Source organism: Mastigoproctus giganteus, chromosome 9, assembly GCF_048544385.1.
Source record: "Mastigoproctus giganteus isolate SK-2022 chromosome 9, ASM4854438v1, whole genome shotgun sequence".
NCBI classification, from domain to species: domain Eukaryota; kingdom Metazoa; phylum Arthropoda; class Arachnida; order Uropygi; family Thelyphonidae; genus Mastigoproctus; species Mastigoproctus giganteus.
Genome location: NC_143583.1, coordinates 150,108,588 through 150,133,735, shown reverse-complemented (window position 1 = coordinate 150,133,735; position 25,148 = coordinate 150,108,588). Strand labels below are relative to the sequence as shown.

General features: G+C 38.0%; 1 protein-coding gene across 1 annotated transcript in view; it reads left to right on the top strand.

Moving 5' to 3' along the window:
- Window positions 1–22,376, top strand: part of tilB (touch insensitive larva B) — a 154,679-nt gene extending 132,303 nt beyond the window's left edge. The window contains exons 14-15 of the mRNA XM_090381496.1: window positions 13,780–13,874; window positions 22,214–22,376. Coding sequence (XP_090237622.1) covers window positions 13,780–13,874; window positions 22,214–22,376 — 258 coding nt within the window. The remainder of the gene's footprint in view (window positions 1–13,779; window positions 13,875–22,213) is intronic.
- Window positions 22,377–25,148: the final 2,772 nt, after the last annotated feature.

Sequence of the window (25,148 nt, the reverse complement as noted above, 5' to 3'; positions counted from 1 at the left end):
GTTAAACTTCAGTTGCCACCTCTCAGTCCATCTGCTCAACTTTTCTAGATCCTGTTGCAGTATTGTACTGTCATTAACAATCCTGCCAACCTTCACATTGTCTGCAAACATAGACATTAAGCCTGATATACCTTCATCAATATCATTAATAAATACAGAAAACAACAATGGACCCAACACTGAACTCTGGGGGACCCCACTAATAATATTAGTCCAAGAAGAGCAGTGTCCATTGATTACCACTCAGTCATCCTTTTATCCATAGTTTTTATCCAGGCTTGGTTTTTTCTTTAGAAAACAGGTTTTTTTTGTCCAGTAAACAGCAAAATGAAGTTAATGTACTAATGCTTTATAACTTAATTGTTTTTGGCTCTTAACACACACACACACACACACACACACACACACACACACACACACACACACACACACACACACACACACACACACACACACACACACTTTGATGCATCATTAAGATAACTGTATGTAATCTTTCAATCAGTTCCTCCAAATTATGGGACACTGAAATTTCATTACCTGATTTGAACTTCCCAAATAAAAAAAAAATACAGAAAAGTAAGAACAAGAGATGACAACACCACACCCAGGAACAACATTGCTGTTGACCTGTCTACCTCCTTGGGGGAATATAAGTTAGACATTTTAAGTTAGTTATCAGAATGTTTAGTTTACCTCACGTGTAATTTGTGTGTAAGCATGTGCTCTCTGGTTGGTTTGCCTATCTCTTCTGGACAAAAATTGCAACTTTCTTTCTGGGAGATAAAACTATACAACCCTCTCCCAAGACCAACTAACTGGCCATGTTATTGACCGGATTTGAATCTAGGCCTTTTCACCTATTATGGAAGGATGATGAATAGAACTACTGTACTACGTGCGAGGGAAAGTATAGGCCATTAGTACCTTAGCAGAGATTATATCATACATATGTTCCCAAGAACAGGAGGTGTTCTTAGACAAATATGTATGATGTTGATCATGAAATTTCCATGCACTATATCTTGGAAATGGTGTCCTTAATCCAAAAATGCCACAGATTATTTCTCTCTTATTTTTCCTCATGCATTTGACTGGTTAGGTTTTCATATTTGATTTATTGTTAGTATAATAGCTAAATAGTGCACACCTTTCCTGAATCTGCTAAAAAAACAAAAAAAATTAGTTCCAATTTGCTCATACCTTCCCTGTTGCCAAAATGTGGCAATCCAATTCCTCTTTGAACTTTATCAAAATCTCTGACCCAAGGGAGATATACTGAAATATCTCCCTTATTCATTTTACTGATTCCCTTCAGAGCCTTGTACTCCCCAATCAACTCCTCCAAGATCCCTATTTTGTCAAGTTTTTCGCTCTCACCTTCTAAACAGTTCTTCATATGGACAGTGATTACCATTTCTCACCAATTTGGTCACCCCTCTTTGAATCCCTTCTAGATGCTCTGTTTTCTCTTAATTGCTGGTTTACACTATCTGGAAAATTTCATAGCTGACTGAATCATCTCTAAGGCTTTTTCAAGAACCACTTAGCTCTTTCTCCCCCTGGTTTATAAGTAACTCCTAGATTTATATTCCCCAGGTGCAAAACCTTACATTTAATAGCATTATACTTCAGTTACCATTTTTCAGACCATACTGAGTTATTTTTAAGTAAAATTACCTGGTTCGTTAACCATCCTTCCTACTTATAAATCTTTTAACTTCTCCTGCACCCTCCCTCCTCATTAATGTTATTAAATAAATAAAAAATCAGTTTTTTTTAGTCATTAATTAAAAAATTGCAGTGGAAAGAAAGAGTGAGCCATCCTGGATGGCCACGAAGATTTACATGCATAACATAATTTGCAAATTTGAAGAACCATGTTCTGCTAATGGATAAGCATCAATTTAAATTTAAATAACATAAGAAATGGTCAGCAAGAGAAAACAAACATATTTACAGTTAGGCCTATACATGTGATTGTTGAAGAACTGTGGCAAAAATGCTAGAATGATAGACCACCAATACCAAATAAACACACCTGTTTTCATTATTTTACATGCTTCAGAGTTGGATAAATCTATCCAATGTGTCAGTTTTGTTTTCTAGCAGATATGGAGAACATCTGGATTTAGTATTTTTGGCATGTGGGGCTATTTTGATACCATAATCCTTTGTGTCTATATAACATACTTTACCAACACATTCTCTATCCATTTATCTAGGGAGAATTTATCTTTTGTGATACTCTTCCCCATAAACTAATACATATCTTTAACAAAATTATAGTGTGTGTGTGTGTGTGTTGGCACACTATGGCCATAGATGCCGATGGAACTAGTAAATCCCCAAACAAATGTGTATGTAGGTATATATTGTGTGTGTGTGTGTGTGTGTGTGTGTGTGTGTGTGTGTGTGTGTGTGTGTGTGTGTGTGTGTAAAAGATAGGAGGCTATACTTTTAGTATGGGGAGAGAACAGTAGGTAGTGTAATCAACCAACGGGTTAGCTAAAATGGAAAGGCAGTAATAAAATAACACAATTCGAACCTGCAACACAGAAAGTGTTGCTGGTTCCTTCATATATTCCTTTTATTACAGCTTCCATACCTATTACTTCTATTATTTTATATATATATATAATAATAAAAGTAATAGGTATGGAAGTTGGTCCTTGAGGTTGTCACAAACATTCTCTCAGATATGCCAGACAAGCTGTACTTGCTACCTGGGAGTCTAAAACGCTGATGCAACTGATATTCGGGTGACACTCAAGTCAAGTGGACCCAATTTCGACGAAGTCCGGACAGTCTCTGACAGCCAAATCCTCTGCTTGCACCTTCACGATGGTGGGACTGTTAGTAATCCTGGGTATAACTTCCATGCACAAGTACATGGTGGGTGACCACCCAGGTGTGAACCAACGTAAGCAGGGGTCGAGGTGTGGCGCCCACACCACATGGAGGAACGCCGCACCTCTATGTTACCAGGCAGTACTAGGTGGTAGATGACTCTCATCAACCGGGGAAATACCACCACTTTGCTTATTGGAGGCTTGAAGTGGTGGAACCCATGTTTAGTCTCTAGAACTAAGTTCCAGTCAACCCTACCACCACTTTGCTTATTGGAGGCTTGAAGTGGTGGAACCCATGTTTAGTCTCTAGAACTAAGTTCCAGTCAACCCTTCCCTATCTCTTCCATCACGCAGTACGATTGATGACTTTTGAGGTTATGATGAACGTCATGGCGAGATCCAATATTCCTTACATTGTGAGGGTACAGCTCTAAAACGGTGTTTGCAGGCTGGCCGCTAGTTAGTACACCGGACTGAACCTATTGGTAACTCTCTAGGAGGCTTCCGGATCAGCTAGTGTATAATCTTGCTACCTCTACCTCTGCCAGATAGCGACTGGAGGGAGTCCGAGTAGTGTGTATGCGGGGAGCATTGTCGAGGCCACCTTATGTCAAGGATCTGGGTATATTCTTACCACATGTATGCCATATCCAAAAATTTCATTACTAATAGAGCAAGCTTATCTGCGAAAAGATCTAAACCTCCCAAGCACTTCCTAATTCATTTCACAAATATACTTGGTCTCAGTTCTAATTTCAACGATGTCCATTTCCACTTGCAGTCTGCCAATGTACTTTTTCTGACAGAATCTCAGTTATCGGTTGATTCAACTACTGGTCATCTCAGATACCTAATTATTCACTGTATGATTCCTTTTGCCTCAAAGGTGGTACTTGTGCATATGTCCATTCTGATATTCCCTGTCAGAGACTGGGCAATTTGGAATCTCCTCTCTTTGATCTTCTCTGGCTTAAAATCTCTCTACCTCATTGTGTCAAATTCATCTGTTGTCTCTACCGTTCTCCCAACTCCACTAATCACTTGGAGCTCTTTGACTTCCTCTCTTTGCAACTTGACTTTCTCCAGTCCAACTTTCCTAACAGTGAGGTAATTTTCCTTGGTGATTTTAATGTTCACAACTCCAGCTGGCTTCTGTTTTCTAGTCACACTGACCCAGCTGGTCGAGATGTTGAGGCTTTTGCAATTACTAATGACCTAGCACAGATTGTTCATTTACCTACAAGAATACCAACAATTGGGGGTCTAATCATACAGCCTAATCATTGGCTGTATGATTAGGATTGTCCTAATCATACAGCCAATACGCTTGATCTTTTTCTCACAAACAACCCTTCTAAGTACATGGTCAAAGTGAGAGGTCCTTTAGGCACTTCAGATCACAACTTGGTGATTGTCTCTTCTCCAATGAAACCTTTATCTCATGGCTATTCCCAACCTCGTGTTGTTTGGCATTACAAGAATGCAAAATGGAATGACCTGTGAGACTTCTTTTCCTTGGTCGGATTACTGTTTCAGAACTTCTGATGTCAACGTTTGCTCAGATCGTGTCAGTGAAATTATTCTTGCAGGAATGGAATCCTTTATCCCACACTCCACTTTAAAATCTCATCCTTTATCTAAACCTTGGTTTTCCAATAAATGTGCTAAGGCTGTTCAAGAGAAGAATGTTGAATATTGTAATTGGCTTGTTTCTAATTCTTCAGTTTCATTTTCTGCCTACACCAAAGCTCGCAACAATTGTAAAGCAGTTATTAATCAGTCCAAACTAGAGTTTGAACAGGCTAAGAGTAGAAAACTTGCTTCTTGCCCTAATGGTAGCCGAGCATTCTGGTCTCTTGCCAAAGCTATTGGCTGCATCTTTTGCCCATCTCTGCTTCCACCTCTGTCCAAACCAGATGGTTCTGTTGTCACTTCAGCCAAGGATAAAGCTGACCTGCTAGCATCCCATTTTTCTTCCAGCTCATGTATTAATGATCTTGGTAAAACATCTCCCACCATTCCCAACACGCTCCATTCAATGCCTCCTGTGGTCTTCCGTCAAAAGGATATCAGAAGGATTTTGATGAATCTTGATGCTAAGAAAGCTCCAGGCCCTGATGGTATTTCTCCACTTGTTCTCAAAACCTCTGCTCCTGAACTTACTCCTATTCCTTGCCGCCCTTTTCACTTTCTTATTCCAAAGGTGTTTTTCCTTCTGCTTGGAAATTTGCTCATATCCAGCCAGTTCCTAAAAAGGGTGACAAATCCCTCCCATCCAATTATTGTCCAATTGCAATTACTTCTACTCTTTCTAAACTAATGGAGAAATTAATTAACTGCCAACTCTTAAACTACCTAGAAACCTTCAGTCTGATCAACGATCGACAGTATGGATTCCATCAGTGTCGATCCACTGGTGATATTCTGGCTTATGTTACCCATTTATGGACTAATTCAATGGAAAGGTTTGGTGAAACACAAGCAGTTGCTCTTGACATCTCAAAGGCTTTTGATCGTGTTTGGCATAAAGGTCTTCTAAACGAGCTTCCCTCTTATGGTTTGCCAACTGTTTTTAGTAATTGGTTATCCAGTTTTCTCTCTATTTGCTCACTGAGGATGATGGTAGATGGCTCTCTGTCTTCTAACTTCTCCACTAATGCCGGTGTCCCCCAAGGTTCAGTTCTTTCCCCCACTCTTTTCCTCTTGTATATCAATGACCTTCTTCCATTGACTGGAAATCCTATCCATAGTTTTGCCGATGATAGCACATTGCATTCCACTTTCCATTTTGAGAAACCTTGTCCTGCTCAATCAGCTTCAACTTCTCGAAATCTGCTACCAGTTCCTTAAATGCCGATCTTCAGGTAATTCTCCAGTGGCGCAAAGACAACTTAGTTGATTTCAACCCTTCTAAAACTCAGTCTTGTCTTATATCTTGCAAAAAGGATTCTTCTGCTCCTATGCTTATCTTTAGTGACACTCCGATTTCTAGGCAAAATGATATATCTCTTTTGGGAATTACCCTGACTTCTAATCTCTCTTGGCACAAGCACATTACAAATATTGCTTCTTCTGCATCTAAAAAACTTTGTTTTCTCTTTTGCTCTTGGCGTTACTTTTCTTCCAAACAGCTGCTCGCTCTGTATAAATCGCAAATCCACCCAGCCATGGAATATTGTTCCCACATCTGGGTTGGTGCCCCCAAAGCCTCTCTCAGGCTTCTTGATTCCATTCAGAAGAGGGCAGTTAGGTTAATTAACGATTCATCTCTAACAGAGTCTCTCCGCTCGCTGTCTCATAGACGTACTGTTTCTGCTGCATGACTCTTCTACTGATACTTCCATGGGCACTGTTCTTCTGAATTGGCTTCTATAATTCCCGCTCTCTCTTTCAAACAGTCCAAAGTCCGAACACGTGCCGCCACCAGCCAACATCCATTTACTGTCCAACTTCAAACTCACAGAACCAACATTTCATCTTCCTCATTTATTCATTCAACTGCCGTTTTCTGGAACATCCTTCCTTCATACATATTTTCTGAAAATTACTCTCTACAGAAGTTCAAGTCCAATGCCAACAAATATCTTCTTTCATCTTCTCAACCTCCAACCCAAGCACAGTACTAAGTACTATAGGTTCTAATACCTCTCGTGCTTGGGGTTCACATAAAAAAAAAAAAAAATATATATATACAGTGCTTTCTTTTTGTAAAAAATAGGTGCCGGTACTCATTCTTTGCTATCAGGAAAAATTGAAAATTAAAAGAACATGAAAAGTACAGTACTCTAAAAAAGTATTTCCTGATATTGTTACTTTAGTAGTAATGTTTTTGGAATAGGAACAGCAAATTAAGTATATTAACACAGTTTATTAAGCATAAATTTATTATTCAAGTATATAAAAAAATAAGTAAAATGTGTAAAAAAATAGTAAGTAAAAATAATTTCATAATTAAGTTTTTATAGAATATTCCAAATTTTTATTGAGTTCTCATCCAACACACTATGCCGACTTCTTTTCTTACTGTTTGTCTCTTGCTGAATGACGTTTCCTAAGCAGCCACGAGTCAACATATTTGCTGGATTGAAGTGTGTCGGTGGTGGGCTTACAATTTGAAATCACACAGAGTACTACTCTATGATTGAAATAGTGAAGAAATTGTTTTTGTCATCAATGGAGCTCTGGTTGGGCTGGCAATCAGGTTCATTTGTAAAAATCCTCGTTCGCATTCACTCAATGAAATTGGTATCATACTCAGAGTGTTCATCAAATGCTCTTCAATTTTTCTGAAACCGTCTTTTCGATTAGGTATTCTCGAAATCCATGAATTGTATCTCTTTCATTTAATTGAAGCCTAATTGACAATTTTTTTAACTTCATTTTCACCAAATGCCAGCATTTCATGTTTAGAAGGTTTAATACCTTCGTTGTCCTCATAGTAAAAATGTCACCACCATATGTCACAGCCACAAACATCAACAAACAATTAACCACGCGCCTCATGCACCATCCTGGCAGTGCACATCTCTATTCCAACTGCCATTCATGTATTCAATCTGAAGAAGGCTGCCTCCCAGCCGAAAGCTTATTAATTGTAACTCCAGTTTTGCTCTGAGAAACAAAATAAAATTTTTCGTAATGAATCCAGAGCACGTAGGCCTTTTTTACTATGTTCGGACTATTCTTGGCCAACCAGCATATGATATGGTCGTGAGACTACAGAAAGATTTTATCTTTATAGCCCGTGCCAGACAACACCTGAGGTTTGCACATAGATGCAAAGCTAACAAGATTATACCGAAAGGGTTCCGGTACAAACAACCGTTTTCTAATGAGCATATGGGACGTGCCTGTCGGAACTTCAGCTTCAAGACCCTACGCATATGGATTGGCTGCCTCCATCATGACATACAACGTGCTTCAGCGAGCAAAGCATGCCTACTAGCCGACCTTAAGGCTTTGATTCCCGATCCGGTCTACACCAATGTTATCAATACTTTATGTTACCAGGCCGTCAGAGAATCAGATCGTTATTGTTGCCCGACAGAAACGTAAGTTCAATACTTTATTTAATGAATCCCAACAATTTCGTCGCCAGCATAATACCCCTCTCACAAATTGTATGGACTTTGTACTGAACCTAAGCAGCAAGCAGTTATCTGCAGAACAAATAAACTTATTAACTCTTGGCATGACATTTGCCGTTCTTCCAAAGCACCCACCGATCACCGACATCGCCTTGGGTGTGGAAGCGCGCTTATCACGCCTCCCGGAAGATACAGCCAAAGCTATCCGGTTGAAGACTGCAGCAGTTCTACACCATGCTCGCCCCGTCTCTTCAAACCTCAACCGTATGCAGATTTCTACCCTCAAGGCACTGAAACAGGATTCGTCCATCGTCATCCTACCGGCAGACAAAGGCCGTCGCACGGTTGTAATGAACCACGCTGATTACGTGGCGAAAGCCTTACTGCATTTACATGAGACACTTCCGTCTACAAACCCTTAGCCGTTAACCCCAACAGAGCTTTGGAATGATGGGAGTCAGAGGTGAATATCCTCATCAACAGCTGGCTGAAACAAGAAAAAAATCACACAGTCAACCCGTAATCACCTCCGTGCCTCCGAGTGTCAGATCCCACGGTTTTACGGCCTGCCGAAGGTGCACAAAGAAGACACACCACTAAGACCAATTGAATCCTGCTGTGGATCACCGACTTACGAGCTGTCCAAGTTTGTCTCGAGACTTCTTTCTCCTCTAGTTGGCAAGACCACCTACACCGTCTCCAACAGTGTTGAGTTCATAGAAAGGATCCACTCTATATCCATCTCACAGGATCAAGTCATGGCTTCGTTCGATGTAATATCACTATTTACCTCCATCCCAGTGGAACTTGCCATCTCTTGTGCAAAACAACTCTTGGACAACGATGAAACCCTTAGCGACAGAACTAGGCTGACGCCTGATGACATTTCCGCCGCCCTCAGACTGTGCTTAACAGGGGGTGCATTCATGTTTAACGACTCAATCTACCAGCAGATACATGGCACAGCCATGGGTTCCCCTGTCAGCTCTGTCACAGCAAACATCGTGATGGAGGAGTTAGAGGGACGTGCGTTTACACACGCGCCAGATCACATCGCCTTTTGGTGTCGCTATGTAGACAATGTGTTCGTTGTCATCCCTAGAGACTCAGGTCAACGGCTCCTAACCCATCTCAACTCACTATCGCCCTTCATAAAGTTTACGATTGAGCTGGAGTCGAACAACTCTATACCATACCTAGATACACTTGTCCGGCGCGAAGACACATGCCTGAAGACGACAGTTTATCGCAAACCTATGTGTGCTGGCCAATTTACCAACTTCCGGTCAGCACACACGTGGGGCCACCTCCTCTCCACTGCCCGAACCTTGCTAACTCGCGCCTGGACACACTCCAGCTCCGCAGATGAGAGACGCAAAGAGATCACCAGAGTCAAAGTAGACCTTACGAAGTGTGGCTATCCCATCGACGTCCTTGACAAGTGTGATCTACAGGCACGCGACAACGCGACGACCAACGGCAACGCCAACAGTGACGAGTCATCCACGAGGGCATTTATCCCATACTACCCCAACCTGTCACAACAGATCGGTAGAATCTTAACATCATATGGGATAAAATGCGTCCAACTCCCAGGCAAGAAACTGCGTTCTCTTATCTCCAACGTAAAAACACCCGTCCCCACTCTTCTACAGAGCGGTTTGGTCTATCGCATCTCTTGCCGTGACTGCACCAGCTGCTACTTTGGAGAGACTGGACGTCGACTCGAGAAACGTGTCTCAGAACATAAAAGGGCGATCCGTCTGGCAGATGTAGAACATTCAGCTATCGCCGAACATGTCTGGACAACCTGCCACGACATCGACCCACACCGCGATGTCGTGGTTGTGGACAGGTCCCACCATTACCTAAAGCACACCTGGTTGGAATCGTTAAATATAAAATGCTCGGATGCCTCTTTGAACAGGAACAGTGGTTGCCAAGTTAACCCCATCACAGAGGCAGTAATTCTATCCATAGACAAACGCTGGCCACATCACCACCATATGTCACAGCCACAAACATCAACAAACAATTAACCACGCGCCTCACGCACCATCCTGGCAGTGCACATCTCTATTCCAACTGCCATTCATGTATTCAATCTGAAGAAGGCTGCCTCCCAGCCGAAAACTTATTAATTGTAACTCCAGTTTTGCTCTGAGAAACAAAATAAAATTTTTCGTTCATTGTCCTCATTTACCGTCTCTCGTCATCGATATTGTTACTAGTTCTTAAATTTGAATTTTTTTCTTTTCTTTTCTTTCTTTTTTTTTTTTTTTTAACTGTCCAAAATGTAATTGACATTCAGATATTTAGCTACTGTGACCATGTAAACAGAGATAGGAAAATGTGGATAACTCACTTCTGCAAAACAACAGATGATTATTTGTCAAAGTAAAATTAAATCACTCTCTCTCCTATAAATGGGGTACTTACAGTTGATTCACAGCATTGTCCAACCTACAGCCCCTGCGGAAAGTGAATACAGCATTTTAAATATTGCTAATTATTAAAAAAAAAATTCTCATTAAATGTTTTGTTTAGTAAATATAATCTTGTATTGTACTTGATAAAATTTTCAAATATTTTCAATTTTAGTTCATCATTATTTTTATTTATTCACCTTATATTCATCCTTTCGGGTTGTAAATTTTCTAAAGTGAGCATTTAAAAGCAAAAGTAAGGTATTTTTTTTGAAAAACAAAAGAAAGTCATATTTTTATGATTTTAATAAAATCTAAAATATAAATTAGTAACATAGATTTGTTACACATAAAAGTATTGGGAATTTGCATTTTTGATATATAGCCTGAAAATAAAAAATGGTAACATGAAAACAGAAACTTCCTTTTACATGTAACAAGATATGGAAAATGTAACACACTAATTTTTCTCGAATCACTCAGTGTGATTCGAAAAAATCTAACTTTGAATATGGCTCCTGTACTGGAAAAGGTTGGATGCCACTGCAGTAGAAGGTGAACCAAAGCCCATTGGAAGTACCCCTTGATCTGCTCACTGTTGACCAGCGCCACTTCTCCGCATGTGGGAGAGGTGGTCGGATAGGTTTTACCAGTACCTGGTAAACCCTATCCAGTCTAGGAATTACCATTCTACAACTTAGGGTTTTACCAGTACCCTAAGTTGTAGAATGGTAATTCCTTTAGCTCTCTCAATTCTTGCTTAGCAGCAGCACTAATTTCCTAAGTTGTCTGAAGGCCAGAAGTGCGAGCAGTACGTACCTAATTAAGTCTCTCCTAAGCCGTTCATTATATCAAAATTTTCTTCACCCAACGGAAACTATTTTAAATGTAATTTCCAAGGAGAATTCAAAAAAAAATTTGCTATAAAAGGAGTTCATTAAACAGAAGTCTGACTAAGTAATTTAGAATTCTAAATATGGTTGATTATAAAGTTTTATATAGAAAATATTTTAACAATAGACAGTGAAAAATGAAAATTTAGTTAAATAACTAAGCTTATTTGAAAAGTAGGTAAACGTGTAAAAAAATTTACGGAATTACAAATTTCGAAGTGTACAGCATCCAAATATCACAGGTCACTGTTAATAAAGTTGCCAGTACGCCGTACCGTTCCAAAAAAAAGCAATATATATATATGTTACACACACTATACTATACAATCTGGTCCATGTTCACATGAACTTTGTTTGTTGTTTTCAGGTGCTTCATTTAATAAACAAAGTTCATATGAATATTGGCCAATTCTGAATGGTTACAGAGCTATGTTTGAATTTAAAAAAATGGCCATGGACTTTTCAGTGGTAAAAAAGAATATAAATAAGCAATCATGTTCCTAGCATGAATAAACATTTTACTAGGCATGTCTGCTTATTCTTATTTAATATTTTTATTACTTTTATTATCTTTTACCATTGAAAACCCCACCATACTTCTATAATCACTCAGAATCAAACATGTTTTGTATAAACTTTATTTTTTTGTTGTTTTCCATCTCTCCTGAAACACCATGTTATTTTTTTTATTTACTTATTTATTATTCTTTGAAGCTTGTTTTTTTTTATTTACTTATTATTTAATAGTCTTAGATCAGGACAAGCTAGCACAGAACTCACAATTCATGCCTAAACCCACAATCGCACTCCTTTAATTGACTCCGCTATCACCATTATAAGACTTAAAACCAGCCACAAAATTCTTCAATATGAAGCCCTCATTATTGAATGGTTTTGACACAATGCTAATCTCAACATCCTAAACGCAAAACTTCCCTTTCACCTTTCCTCGGCTTGGAATCTCTCACATCTGAGATTCCCACGTGTCCCAAAGGGCATCACAAGAGTATAGAAAATTGCTTAAAATACAGCACGCGTTACTTCTCATTTAACACCGCCAGCTGAAGATGTTATAACTTAACGAAAGTCTGTCGTCACGACTATTGGCAATATCAATTCTTTTATGTTCCAGATTAACTATTTTCTACATTATGACAACCAGGGATGGAGTAGTGCACTTCTGCTTCCTTGCGCTTATTTTAAAATTCTGTTAAATTAAATCTCATTCCACCTTAATGCATTAACTTAACCATTCCACCTTATGTTTAGCCATCAGTCTTTTCATAAAACTATTGCAGATTATATTCAAGGTGAGTACCGCACTTTAAGCATTTCGCTATTTTTATATTTAGTCTATTATCATGGTACTATAAGAATTCTATAACTTTATACTTGCTTGTTTTTTTTTTTATTGCGAGATTTCACCACCACCCTGCCAAAATCCTGGCTATTGCCTCGAAGGGGCTTTTTATAGTAGCTGCATGCTGTACCATAAAGATCATTTATTTGTTTATAGTCACGATGTGACATAACTGAAGAAGTGGTGAAACCCATGTTTAGTCTCTAGAGCAAAGTTTCCGGTATCTCCCTCCCCCATACTTCTCCTTCAACCCATGCATGGTACTAAGTACTATAGGTTTTGATACCTTTTGTGTTTGGGGTTTTCATAAAAAAATGTTACGTCATATTTTAATTTATCAAGTTGTCTTGAAGTTTCCATGTCTTAAGTGCAAGTACTAGCATAATTACCATAATTCTCGAACTCTACTCACCATAGCCATTTCATTGTAATGTCATGTAATCTGTAATTGGGAATGTTACACTCTTATTGAACATTGATGTACTCCATTGATGGATCACAAAGAATCAGTGCTCTGCATGGAAGAGCAGAGCAATTAAATTATGTACTAAATTTGCTTGAGAATTTGGTACTTTTAAGTACCAAATTCTTTTGGTACCTTGATACTTCAGTATAGTCATAATTATGGGTAATTCAGCTACCACCTTTATTATTCAGTTGATATATCCATTGAAAAACTGCTTACTTTACTCTCTTGTGAACAAGATTATATTATTACATTTTATAATATAATGTTATAATAGAGTTTTTAAAAAATATATATAATTTCTTACTCTCTAGTGAGTCGGTCCCAGAATTTGGCATATCGGAGTGTGAGAATTAACATGGGGCCACCTGTTTATCTTGGCTGGACTTTGAGGGCCCCGTTTGTTTGGATTTGGACCCTTTTCAACTGGGACTAGAATGTGTTGCAGCAACTATTCCCCCCCCCCCTCCCACCCAGGACAAGTCCTGCTCATGAATACTAAAGAGTTCAAAACATGACTTGAGTTGTACATTTTATTACTTTTAACATTGTAATTGGTTGTTTCTCATTTTATTCAAATTGTATATGAAATTTCTGAAATTATAGGCATTGCAATGCTTTGTTTCTTACTTTTGTTTTTAGTAAGTATCACACATGTCCCAGCCTAACTTTTTCATAATAATTTTATTTTTCAGGTGAAAGCAGTTGTTCATGCTGATATCAAAAAGAAAGCGGTAACTAACAAAAAAAAACTTTCAGAACTAAAAGCTGATAGTAACCAAGAATCAAAGTATGTCCTAATTTACTATATGTATAATACTGTTTTTTTATTGGATATGATATTAAGTTCGTTATCACAGTTTTTTTCAAACGTTTTCACTGCAAATAAGAAAAACAACCAAAACTTGTTAATGTGAATTAAAAGAGTTCACAAAATGTTGCCAAGCAACAACAGGATATTTTAAATCACATGCATTAGTGTAGGCTTAGAGCCTTGACCTGCTGCAGAACTGATTGGGTCAAAATTCTTTAGCGATGTGGGTAGGGCCATTAGAGATCACATATTATCTGTTAACTGAATTTTTGGTCAGTTTGCTTTTTGTAATGAGCAACCGGTGTTCCCAGAAAAAAAAAAAAAATCTGGGAAGTTAAAATCCCCCATTATAACACAATCTGATTTACTGACCCATTCTATTTCTCTATACAATTGTTCCTTGTAATTAGACCTATAACACACTCCTACTCCCATTTTTGCTTTCCCAGTGCTTATGTCACACCAAACTGACTAAACATTGCATTATCCACTGATGTTAACTGGATGCACTTCCGTAGATTTTTGTTTTTCTTAATTAACAGCATAACCCCTCCTCCCTTCCTATCATGTCTATTTTACCATATATGTTTATGTATGCATAAACATACATGAAAGGATATAAACATACATGTCTGTCCTTTTATGTATGTTTATGTATGCATAAACATACATAAACACTATGTTTATGCATACAGTGGTAACGTGCTATGTAATAGGCGGCAACTCAGCATTCTGATCGGCGTTGTTTTTGTTAGCTGTTAGCGCATCGGCTTCTGTGGCCATAATGCACCTCCTCCCAAGGTTTTTGCAGTACTCTGATCCAAGCTCGAGGCGGGATTAGAACCCGCGACATTTGGATTGCCAGGCAGGCACTTTACCCACCTGTCTAGCCTGGTTGGCTCTGATGGGCGTCTATGGGAGCTTGAGGTGTAGGGTAAATGCCCTCGAAGAAATTAATATGAGGGCCCATCAAGCTCTCAGCTGCCCAGGAGTTGCCTGATGCACAGGAGTCAGCTCTGCCATTGGGCAGAGCTGACTCCTGTGCATCAGGCAACACAGAGGCAATCTCCAAGGCAGAATGCGCTGGTCCCAAAGGAATTAGTCACCAACAATAACTAGTTCCCAAAGGAACTAATTATTGTTGGTGACTGTATTGTCAGGGAGACAGAGAATATACTATGCAAGAAGGATAGGTGGAACAGGACCAGGGTATGTCTGCCAGGGGAGAAGAGTTGAGGATGTTGTAGAGCAGATATCATCTTTTAAGGGCACAAAAAGTGACATTGTTGTACACGTTGTAACTAATTACATTAAGAGTAAGAGATCTGCAGATTTACTGAACAAGTACAGGTCAATGTTGAAAAAAAGTTGCGAGTTAGGGTTGAATGTGAAAGTGTCTGCAATTCTGCCCAGACACGATAGGAGGGAGTATATGATGAGAGCCTTGTTGATCAATTCGGCCCTGGAGAGATTGTGCAAGGCTCAAGAGGTACAATTTTTTTCAGCCTGGTCTGTGCTTGTTGACAGGGGAGACTTCTTCTACAGAGATGGGGTACACTTAAATAGAAAGGTGCAAGAATATTTGCTGATGCGGTTGAGGCAGTGTTAGGTGAGTTAGAAAACTGCTAGCTTGGTGGGGGGGGAATCACAGACTAAAAGGTTAACAGTGGCCACAGTCAGAGGCAAAAGTGATTCTTGCACTACTTCTATTAGAATGAGCAGCAGCAGCAGCAGCATGGAAAGAAAGGCAATGGAGATTTCCAGGATTGTTGGGAATGGGAGTGGAACAAATAAATACATGGGCTGTGTTAGGGTAACTAAGAGTAGTAACAGGTGCATGTATACTTGCATGTACACCAATGCTAGTAGTATATTTAATAAATTTGATGAGCTTGAAGTGTTAGTCAAGGCAGATATCAGAGACGTAGTGTCACACAGATATAAGCAGTGCAGAATTGGAATTTGGGGAGTACAACGTGTACAGAAAGGATAGACAGGAGAGGAAGGGAAGAGAGGTTATGCTGTTAGTTAAGAAACAAAATTTAAGAAAGTGCATCAAATTAATGTTGGTGAACAATACAATGTTGAGTCTGTTTGGTGTGACGTAAGCACTGGGAAAGGAAAAATGAGAGTAGGTGTGTGTGTTATAAGCCTAATGAATCTGATAAGTATAATGAGCAATTGTACAGAGAAATAAGAGTGGCCAGTAAATCAAAATGTCTTATAATGGGGGATTTTAACTTTATAGCTATTGACTGAAACTTGTGATTGGTCACTCGCACACTAGCAAGACTTGTGGATTTATTGGATGACTGTTTTCTACAGCAGCATGTTTGAGAGACAACCAGAGGGAGTAATACTCTTGATCTGATTATCAGCAGTGATTATTCATGTATTAAGAATTTGCAGATAAATGAACCACTGGGTGACAGTGATCACAATGTACTGATATGGGAATTACTTAAAGATGTACCTACCATCAAAGCTAAAGGGAAGGGGTTTTGCTTTCGTAAAGGTGACTACAGGAGTCTCAGACAGTTTTTAAATTCTGTACAGTGGGGTCAACTGATGATGTTACCAACATTGAATTCTAAATGGGAAGCCTTCACGGACTTAATCTTGGAGGCTACTAGGTTTTCATTCCAACTGAGGAATACTGTTCAAGTTTCAGGCCTAAATGGATGTCAGATGAATTAATGAGGCTCGTGGCAGAGAAAAAAAATACATGGGATGCATATAAATTATCAGGTGACACAGAAGCATATGGCAGATATAAGCTTTTCTGTAATCAAATCACAAATGAGGTTAGGCAGATTATGAGAAATCTTTGGCAAAGGATGCAACGAAAAACAGCAAAGAGTTCTTTACTTATGTAAACTCTAGAAAGGAACTAATGAATCAGATTGGACCACTTAACATAGATGAGTTGACTATTGATGATCATGCTCAGGTAGCTGATAAACTGAATGAGTATTTTGCATCTACATTCACACATGGAGTTATTCAGTGAGGGCGGCGCCTCCGTAGCCAGGTGGGAAGGAGCAGCAGCAGCAGTGTGTAGCACACGCTTCTTGATTAGACCAGGGTTCGAGCCCGTCACCACCAAATACGGAGAATGTGGAAAGGTCAGGGAATGACCACCGCATATTCTCGGAGCAATATGGCCTTAGTTGCTAATGCTCCTAAAAAAAAATTCAATGAGGGGAGTGCGAGACGTTTATCAAACTCTAACAGATAGCTAAGTGATTTTGTAATAACTGAGAGCAAAGTGGAGGAGAAATTGTTGAAGTTAAACATAAGGAAGGCACCTGGGGTGGACGGCATCTATCCAGTTATATTAAAGGAGGCAGCAAATGAAGTAAGCAAACCCTTAGCCATAATTGTGAGAGCTTCATTGTACTACGAGGAGGTCCCCATTCACTGGAGGTGGGCAAATGTATCACCAATTTACAAAGGGGGTTCAAAAGGTGACATAAGTAACTATAGACCTGTTAGTTTATCTTGAGTTCCAGAGAAAATAATGGAGTCACTGGTTAAAGGTGCATTGCAGGATCACCTAGACAAGACTGCAGTAATAGTTAAGGCACAGCATGATTTTGTTAAAGGGAGGTCTTGTCAGACTAATTTGATTGGATACAATGATGTGGTCACAAAGGAACTGAATGTCAAAAATAATTTTGATATCATATACTTGTATTTCAGGAAAGCTTTTGATACTTTTGCACATGGAAGACTGCTGTACAAATTGGAGAGGTATGGCATTAAGGGTAAGTTGCTACAATGGATAAAGGGATGGTTGAGTGGGAGACGACAGAGAGTGGTAATCAATGGACATTGCTCTTCATGGACAAATATTATTAGTGAAGTTCCCCAGGGTTCGATGCCGGGCCCATAGTTGTTTTGTGTATTCATCACTGATATTGATGAAGGTATATCAGGATTAATGTCCAAGTTTGCAGATGATACAAAGGTTGGCAGAGTTGTTAACAACAGTAAAGACAGAATGCTATTCCATCTGGATCTAGATAAGTTGGGAAAATGGACTGAGAAGTGGCAACTGAAGTTTATCATTCACAAATGCAAAGTACTGCATATGGGTAACAATAACCCAAGAGAAATGCACCAACTGTGTGCTACTACACTCAGGGAAGTGGAAAGTGAAAAAGACTTGGGGGTAATTGTGCAGTCAAATATGAAGTTGGCTGAGGAGCCAGATGGGCTTGCCAGGGCAGTTCATGGAGTCTTGTCAATGATATATAGGAATTTTGCTAGAAAGGACAGGGAGGTGATTATCACGTTGTACAAGGCAGTGAAGGCAATGGTCAAGCCGCACCTAGAGTGCTGTGTACAGGTATGGAGGCCTCATTTTAGGAAGGGTGTAGAGTTGCTTGAACAAGTACAAAGAAAGATAACAAGATTGGTGAAGGAAACAAAGGAGTGCTCTTATCAAGAAAGGCTTAAGTTCTGCAAATTGCAGCGCCTGGGAAGTAGCGAGGTGATCTGATTGGGGTGTATCAAGGTCTTGAATGGGTTGAGCAAGCTGAATGCTGATAGGATTCTTCCTCTTGCTCAGATTAAGAACCTGATGGGGCATAGATTGAAATTGAGGAAAGACAGTTGTAGACTGGATGTGCAGAAGTTTGCCTTTGGCCAGTGGGTGGTTGATTGGTGGAACAGACTTCCATCTTTTGTTGTGGAAGTTGATAGCCTAAATAAATTTAAGGCTGAGCTGGACAGGCATTTGGAATGAAGGGAGGGGTGAAATGGGATGTTTTTTTTTTTTGCTGATGATGCATAAGCTTGCTTTCTTGCATCATGTGCCTCTACTAATGCTCATAGGTATTTATATAAACCGAATAGTTTGCAAATTCTGAAAGCTAGCTCTTTTTTGGATCAAGGAAAATAGAAGTATAGGAGTATTATTTTTAAAATTTTATTTTTTAAAAAATCACAATGATTACAGATTCTGTGAGATGTTCTTCACATGGGATTGTTTTGCACAGCAATTTGTCCCGTCTAGAACAAATCCAGATATAGCATCTGAATGCTGTTTTGTGATCACTCTTGATCTTAAATGTGTTGATCCTTTAACATGTTCTTTTATATGTGCACTGTCCCTTAAAATAGTATTCACTGTTGAAGCAGCGAGACCTAATTCTGTGCAATAGCTGACAAACTTTGCCCTGCTTTGTACTTCTTAATTAATCATCTTCATTTCTAAATCAGTTTTGTTTTGTTTCCTAGCATTGCCAGCACTTGCAATTTCATTGGTCCCTTTCTCTTCGCCATTGTAATAAGTAAATAGGAATGAAGAGAAGATTCTGAAAATTTATTTATGCTTTTTATATGATTTGAAGATTTCAGTGAAGGGGAACTCATTTCACCATAATACTGTAACATGAAAACCCACAGAATTCCAGTTATTGGTATTATCACAAATGTAATATGATCAAGTTTACTACCCGTTTATAATAGATTGTGCTAACAGAAAAGCCCAATAAAGCAGAAAGTGCAAATCGTTTTAATTGTTTTATGGTAGTGACCTCCAGAAATGTGTTTTAGAACAATATCACAAAGGCATTCAAAATTGATTCTTATAACGGAACATATGATAACAATGAAAATGTAGTGCAATTTCCATTATAAAAATGACCTTTTAGAAGAGATAAATAGCCTAGTTATATAGCAAAAATTTCAAGTTCCAAGGTCTTGGAATGAATTACCAAAAAAACAATGTGTTATTGGGTTCACATTGTGATGTTTTCACAGTACCTCCATTTATTCCTACAGGATGCAAAAAAAAAAACACGTTTCCACAATTTTTTTTAAGTTTGCACCAGCCAGCAGAAACTTACGTAAAGTTGAATTTCCGTAAGTCAAGTATTATGTAAGTTTGGGAGTGCCTGTATATCATCAAAATTATTTTTTGCATTTCTAACCATATGATGAAAAAAAAAAAAACTGCCAAAACCTATGAGCGAGAATGGTCTTTCCTTACAAAAACATTTTTTCACTGGTGTTGAAGTGTGCACATAGTTTTTTGTGACAATCACTATTGGATTTGGGATCCAGCATATTTGCATCACAAATAGTACTTTGATTTAACGAATATATGTATATGTTCGTCATTGTGCGAAACTTTTAATTTTTGTGGTTGTCTTAGTATTAGTAGTGAAAAATGATGCAAGAAAGCAAGCTTATAGAGCATCAGCCAAAAAAAAAAAACCCTTCCCATTTCACCTGTCCAATCCCTTGAACAGTTTGTCTATTTCTTCCTTGGATTTGTCAAGCTATCCACTTCCACAACATCAGATGGAATTTGTTCTAGCAATTTCTTTAGTTTGTTAAATGTTTGGAGTAGATTCGTTGTTCATTTCTTTTGTCAGTCATTTTTTTGGCAAACTAGCATTTCTTTAGTTTGTTAAAAATTTCTGGCAAACGGCAAAAACACAAGGTAATGAAAATCTGTCTCACTGAAAAACAAATAAGCATGTTGGAACGTGACTTTGTAGACAGCTAGGGAAAGGTTCAATGTCAACTGCTATGCCTTTTGTTTCACAGGTGGTGCTTAGTGTGTAGTGGCTACCCGCCGACCGGGCTAGCCAGGTGGGTAAAGTGCCTGCTTGGCAACCCAAAGGTCGTGGGTTTGAATCCCGCCTCAGGCTTGGATCAAAGTACTGCAAAAAAACTTTGGGAGGTGCACTATGGCCACAGAAGCCGATGTTCCAACAACTACCAAAAAAAAAAAAAAAAAAAAAGTGTCTACCCATGCAGTCTCACTATTTAATAGCCACACCTTGTATAATGGAATAATCACCTCTTTGTCTCTACTGAAGTTTCTATATATCATTTACAGAATCCCATGAACTGTCCTACCAGCTAGTGTACACTATTACGAGAACTTCATATCATATTGTATAGTTAATTACTAGTACTCATTATAAACTATTTTAAGTATCCATTTGTGTGTTACTGTAGGACAGTTTCCAAAATGGTGTTCTGTGAAGTGAAAGTGTGGTTTCTGCCAGAAAATAAAGAAGGAAAAAAAAAAAACATTAGAATAACATTTCAAGATTCAAAACAAATTCTATTAATGTTTCTCAAAAAGAAACATTTTTTTATTTGATATATATATATTTTTTATAATTTTAATTTAAGGAATTACAGCATGTTCATATGTTAATCAAATGAATTATATGTATGCAGTTTTAAATGATAAACATAATGTTTATCATTTAAACACACGTGCTCTAATACTTTGGTCAACAGGAGCAGTGGATGTCGTGTCCACCCTATTATCGAGGCAACCATTCTCATGACTGACAAATGTTGGCAATGTTCACATACGTCACAACTACAGGCTTAAACTTCAAACAGTTAGCTGTTACATCACGCAGTTTACTGTGCATGACTGGCACTACATGCTCTTAAGTTCTACATTCCTAAACTTTCAGTTCAACTGATGAAGGTTACCATAATAACTGAAAGCTTTTTGTACTGTATGTATTAACATTAAACTTGTCATTTATTTTATTTTACTTTCCGTTTCACTCTGTGCTACATAATAAATTATACATCTTGTTTAAATAAGAGAAGATACAAACTTTTGGCAGTGCTTACTGTGCTGTACTGATTGCATATGCATTTTCAGTACACTGCAAATGGGCAGTCTGTAGTTGTAAGGATGTTGATTGCAGGGTTCTGTAATTTTTTTAAAGATTATGAAAAGGTTCCCTGGCCAAATTAAATCGGGAAGCACTGCTCTGTAATAACTGCAATCCAGATGCAAGATCTCGAATTTTCCAGTGTTATATCTGTGTTGCCAATTACTTGGCCCATCTAAATTATCTAGTTTTTTGTGATGTATCATACCCTGATTACTGCCCTTTCCTGTTACTGTTGTATTAACAAAAACTTTGATATTAAATTTGAATACCCATATTAAAATTATTAATAAATATTATAAACAGTAAGGAGTATAGCACCAAACCCTGTAGGATTTCATTAAAAACATTAGTCCACAAAGTGACCGTTGATTTTCTGTTTTATTTTGTGTAAGTAAGGGTATAAATTATAACTTCGTAAGAAACATTGAATTATAGGTATTAGTTTGCTATTTCTTGGAGATGGTGATAATGTTATAATTTTCAGCAAATGGGCATTAAAAATCCCCTAAAGTGCAAAATTTGCTGATAGTTTCAACAGTACTTGATATGAGTAATATGTTATTACATTATGAGATATCCAGTACAAAAGAGTGTGCATGTATAATTAAGATTTATTGGTATTTTCAATTTTTAACTATATATTTTTAGGTGCATAGAAATAAACACTGAGCATTCGTCCACTTCAAGTAAGTGTTTAATTAATTTGGAAGTTTTCCAATCTACTATATCTCAGCAGTTACAAGAAAATGAGTGGGATGAAGATGAATTGGCCTCATTTATAGACAATCCAGATGTTCCTCCATTGGTATAATCGAAATGCCTTGCTAGATATCATATGCTTAAACTGCAGTGTAATCAGCTAAAATCTTAAAAAATGTGTTTGTCTAAATAGTAACATTCCTAGATTCTGTGTAGCAATTTTTTTAGAACAGATCAAAAGATTATATTTATTTACACATTTTTAAAAGTTTCTGCTATTATGAGCCAAACTCTTACTTCTCTCTAGTTTTAATTTTAGTTTATTGCAAACTGTCTACCCCTCAAAATTATGAATGAAAAAAAAGCGTAGTTGATACAAAAAACATTGGAAATTATAAATTTAAATGTTGCAGTTTGGAGCAATTTGTAATTAGTTAAAATATATCTCCATTAAACAACCAAAAATTATATACATAGTTTAAAATATAGGTTCTTTTAACCTCCAAAAGAACTAATACACCTGATATTAAAATTAAAGTTATTATTAGAGATCCATAAGATAAGTTGAGTTGTTGATGCTACTAAGTTTTTTATAGAACTTGCCTTCAGTAACATAATTTTGTTCATTTACATTTCCCACCTTTCCTTATCTTTTAGGATTATTTTGTCAGTTTTCTTTGCTTTTCCAAAATCAACACTTAAGGTTTCCTTAGTCTCATCTTCTAAAGACAGAATTAAAGAAATGTGTGCTGTGCTGTGTGAAATGGTATCTTCTTAGAACATTATGCTTTTAAATAAATTTATTGTAGATTGCTTGTGTAATAATATAAAGTCTGGTCTTATTAACTTTGTATGACATTTATATTTAACACATTTATTCATCCTTTGCACTGTTAGCAAATTACTTGAAGCATTCTTTTATCCTCAAATTTACTATGAGAATGAAACTCACTCTGTGCATTACTGGGAGAATACTGTAAAACTTATCTTTTTAACTTGAAGAAAATGTTTTTCACATGATAAAAGTTTAATTAGAAGGATAAGAGTGGGAGGTCTACAGACTTACTTAATAAGTACAAGTCAACATTGAAAAAAAGTTGAAAGGTAGGGTTGAATTTGAAATTATCTCCAAATCTGCCCAGACACAATAGGAGGGAGTATGTGATGAGAACTTTATCAATTAATTCTGCCCGGAGAGATTGTGCAAGGTTCGTGGGATAGAATTTTTCTGTGTGATCTGTGCTTGTTAACAGAAGAGACTGCTTCTACAGGGATAGGATAAACTTAAACAGAAAGAGTGCAAGAATATTTGAAGCAGTGTTAGGCGGGTCAGAAAACTGCTAGCTTGGAAGAGATACAGACTAATAGATTAACAATGGCTGCAGGCAGAGGTGAAAGCGATTCTTGCAGCAGCCTTGAAAGCAAGGTGCTGGGGATTTCTAGAACTGCTGGTAGTCATCATGGAACAAGTAAATACACTGGGTGTATTCGGGTAACTAAGAGTAAGAACGGGTGCATGTATACTTGCATGTACACCAATGCTAGGAGTATAATAAATAAATTTTGTGATTTTGAAATGCTAGTCAAGACATCAAAAGTGGATATTGTTAGGATATCAGAGACATGGTGTCATATGGATATAAGGAATGCAGAATTGGAATTTGGGGAGTACAATGATATTGACTGGAACTTGTAGATTGGTTACTTGCATGCTAGCAAGACTTTTGTTGATTTATTGGTTCACTGTTTTCTACAGCAGGATGTTCAAGATGCAACCAGAGGGAGTAATACTCTTGATCCGATTAATGCATGATTATTCATGCATTAAGAATCTGCAGTTAAAAGAACCACTGGATGGCAGTGATAACAGTGTGCCGATGTGGAATTTACTTAAAGATGTAACTACCATTATGGTTAAAGGGAAGGGATTTTGCTTTTGTACAGGTGGCTACAGTGGTCTCAGACAGTTTTTAAATTCTGTACAGTGGGATCAAATGATGATGTTACCAACAGCAAATTCTAAATGGGAAGCATTCGAGGAATTAATCTTGGAAGCTGCTAGGCTTTTCATACTAACTAAGAAATACTGTTCAAGATTTAGGCCTAAATGGATGTCAGATGAACTATGAGACTTGCAGTATAGAAGAAAAATGCATGGGATGCATATAAATTATCAGGAGACACAGATGCCTATAGTAGACATAAAATAGTCAGTAATTAAGTCACAAAAGGTGGTTAGGCAGGCAATGGCAGATTACAAGATATCTTTGGTAAAGAATGCAAAGAAAAACAGCAAAGACTTCTTTACTTATGTAAACTCTAGAAGGAAGGGGATGAATCAAATTGGTCCAGTAGATATCAATGGTTTTACTGTTGATGATCCTGCTCAGGTAGCTGACAAACTGAATGAGTATTTTGCATCCTCATTCACACATGAGGAATTCCGTAGAGAAGTCGAGGCCAGAAGTTTATCACACTCTAATAGGGAGCTAAATGACTTTGTAATAAGAAAGGAACCTGGGATGGATGGGACCTATCCATATATATTTAGGGAGTCAGCAAACCCTTACTTCCTTTGCCGAAAAGAATCACAATAACCTCCAGTTACTGCAGGCCTGGCAAGGTAGATGGGCTAACTCCACTGAAGGAGACATCACTAGGAAATTTATTCCACATATCAACAAGGTATATCCCAAGTCTCCTTCATGGTTCTTCCCCCAGCCTGCATGCAACTTTCATGCTAACAGGTCAGGGATCCATCAGAGCCGGGCTCTCAAGTCTTGGAATTATTGATGATACCCTCTGCCACTGCGGAGAGCTGGAGTCACCTAATGTATGACTGCTCTTTGTATGAGGACCTTCGCTGCATTCTGATTACCAGAAT